Source organism: Gavialis gangeticus, unplaced genomic scaffold, assembly GCF_001723915.1.
Source record: "Gavialis gangeticus isolate Ggan-Ray unplaced genomic scaffold, GavGan_comp1, whole genome shotgun sequence".
NCBI classification, from domain to species: domain Eukaryota; kingdom Metazoa; phylum Chordata; order Crocodylia; family Gavialidae; genus Gavialis; species Gavialis gangeticus.
Window position 1 is genome coordinate 140,798 of NW_017728989.1, and position 2,381 is coordinate 143,178.

Below are 2,381 nucleotides of genomic sequence, written 5' to 3' on the forward strand. Positions count from 1 at the left end.
CCGGGCTCCTGGCTCCAACCCAACAGACCCCTCCCCTTCTTAAAGGGGGGGAGAACCCAGGTGTCCTGGTGCCCCCATGAGCAGCGCCCCTGCCTGCACCAGGTCCACGGTGCCCGGGCCTACCTGGGGAGGGTGCAGAGGGGCCTTGCGCAGTCTGCGAGGCTGTGGGCGTTGCATTCTCGTTCTGGGCCTGAGGGAGACAGGGAGGAGATGTCTCAGCCCCCCTGGGCACCAGCGTCGTGCCGCAGGGAGCCTGGACGGTCCCCGCCCCCTGCCTGCCCCGGCCCCTGGCACTCACAGCTTTGCTCTGGGACTGCTGTGCCACGTACTCGGGGTTCGGTTCGCTGAAGTTTGGCACCTCGGAATAAACCATGCAGAACCTGGGGGAGAAGAGGCGGGAACGATGCTGGGGTTTGTAGCCACACCAGGTGCCAGCCAGGCTCCACCCCACCACCCGTCCTGCAGAACAGGTGGGGAAACTGAGACACAGGCAGCAGCTGCCCCGACTTGGACCTGGGGGTTCACTCTGTGTGGTCCACTGTTCCTCCCAGGACAGGGCGCAGAAAGAACCCAGGCGTTTGGGCCCCCTGCCCCTCTGCTCTCACCCCCACAGACCATCTGGGCCATTCTTACTCGCCGATCTTCTGCAGGTCTCCGCCGCGCCCCGTGTACAGCGTCAGGCAGCCCTTGAAAACCGACGCATACCTGGCAGAGAGAGGGGCCAGGGTCAGCCCCATGCCCCCCAAAAACAGCTGCCAGAGCCTCCCCCGCCCCTGGGACCCATACCCCTTGGTGAGGCGAATGATGTCCCCCGGCTGAATGAGGTTCCCCACATCATCCCACACCGAGATGTTGATGCTGCCAGTCTTGTCGGCCACTTTGCATGTCCGCACCTCGTGCCCGTCCTTTGTTTTCGTCACACGGCCTGGGGGGGGCGGCACAGCGGTGAGTCACCAGGTAGGGGGGGATCCCCAGGTTTCTCCCTGCCCTGGGGCGCTGGCACCCACCTGTCTCTAGCACAATGAAGATTAGGTTCAGGTTCTTCAAGCCAGGTTTAATGTCCTTCACAAAGGTTTCGGATGTCATCCTCGGGGACTCGGGCTCCCGCGCCGTTACCTGGGCACCAACCACACGCGCGGAGCCGGCGGCAGCCATTAGGACAGCGGGGCAGGGAGCGGCGCCTGCACAGTGCCCTGGGAGGGCTCCGACACGGGACGGCAGAGTCCGGGTGACCGCAGGGCACGGACGTGCTCGGCCTGGGTGGCGTTTGGTACCCGCACCCACCGGGTTCCGATCCCGTCGGGAACCCGCGCCCGTCCTTCTGCTCCAATTGCAACCCAAATATCAAGGCCCTGCCAGGGACAGGGGTAGAGAATCAACCCCCCCCCACCCCTTCCCCTATGCAGGCTGCAAACCCCCTTTGCACCCCAGCAAGAGAAGTGCAACATAGAGACAGGCACAGATATACTGGGGGGGGGGGGGGAAGGGAGGTGTGTGTGTGTGCATAGGTATGCCTGTGTATATATGTGTGTACACAAATAAAATATATGCATATATATATGTACATATATACATATGCATAGGTACACCTGGTCAGACATATACATGCATGCATGTATGCAGACAAGGTTCTTTGGGTAGATGCGACATCTTTTATTCGACCAACTAAATAGTGAAAAAAATTGTTTTCTGCAAGCTTCCGGGCACAAACGCCCTTTTTCAGGTGCAGGGACAGCATATACGGACCTGCCTATACACACAAGTGCATGCACGTATACACATATGCATGCATGCACGTATGCACAAGCACATACATGCATGTAGCAATATGCATAAGCATGTGTATTTATGCATGTATGCAAATGTGTACGTATATGCATATGTGTGCACATGCATGTGTATGTCTAAATGCATATGAACATACATGCATGCACATATACATGTAAATATCTCTGCACGTGCATATGTGGCATGTGCAGGCATGTATATGCTTAAATACACGTGCATGTACATATGCATGCATACAGAAGTATGCATACACATGCATGTATACGTATGTGCACACATGCACGGACAGATGTGCGCGCGCACACACACTGATATAAATAAGCGCACACCCGTGCACACGGAGGCAGATCTAGATGTTTGCAGCACTCCCCCCACAGGCCGGGGGGCGTGGAGGAGATGCCCGGGAGGGGAAGCCCCCCGCCCCCCCCATCACAGGGAGCCCCAGGGCTGCCGGGCCGCCCCGCCCGGGCCGATCCCCCCCTCCCGAAGCCCGGGGAGAGGGGCGGGGGCCCGCGCGGCGGCTACACTGACCGGATGGAACGCTGCGGCGCGGACATTCCAGGAAGTATGCAGCGCGGGGCGGCAGCCAATCG

General features: G+C 59.4%; 1 protein-coding gene across 1 annotated transcript in view; it reads right to left on the reverse strand.

The window, feature by feature from the left end:
- The window catches only part of NABP2 (nucleic acid binding protein 2), a 3,079-nt gene extending 704 nt beyond the window's left edge, over positions 1-2,375 (reverse strand). The window contains exons 1-6 of the mRNA XM_019514431.1: positions 2,320-2,375; positions 1,008-1,324; positions 787-925; positions 634-705; positions 299-380; positions 83-190 (exon numbers count right to left, since the gene is read on the reverse strand). Of these exons, the coding sequence (XP_019369976.1) occupies positions 83-190; positions 299-380; positions 634-705; positions 787-925; positions 1,008-1,324; positions 2,320-2,345 (744 nt within the window). The 5' untranslated portion in view covers positions 2,346-2,375. The remainder of the gene's footprint in view (positions 1-82; positions 191-298; positions 381-633; positions 706-786; positions 926-1,007; positions 1,325-2,319) is intronic.
- Positions 2,376-2,381: the final 6 nt, after the last annotated feature.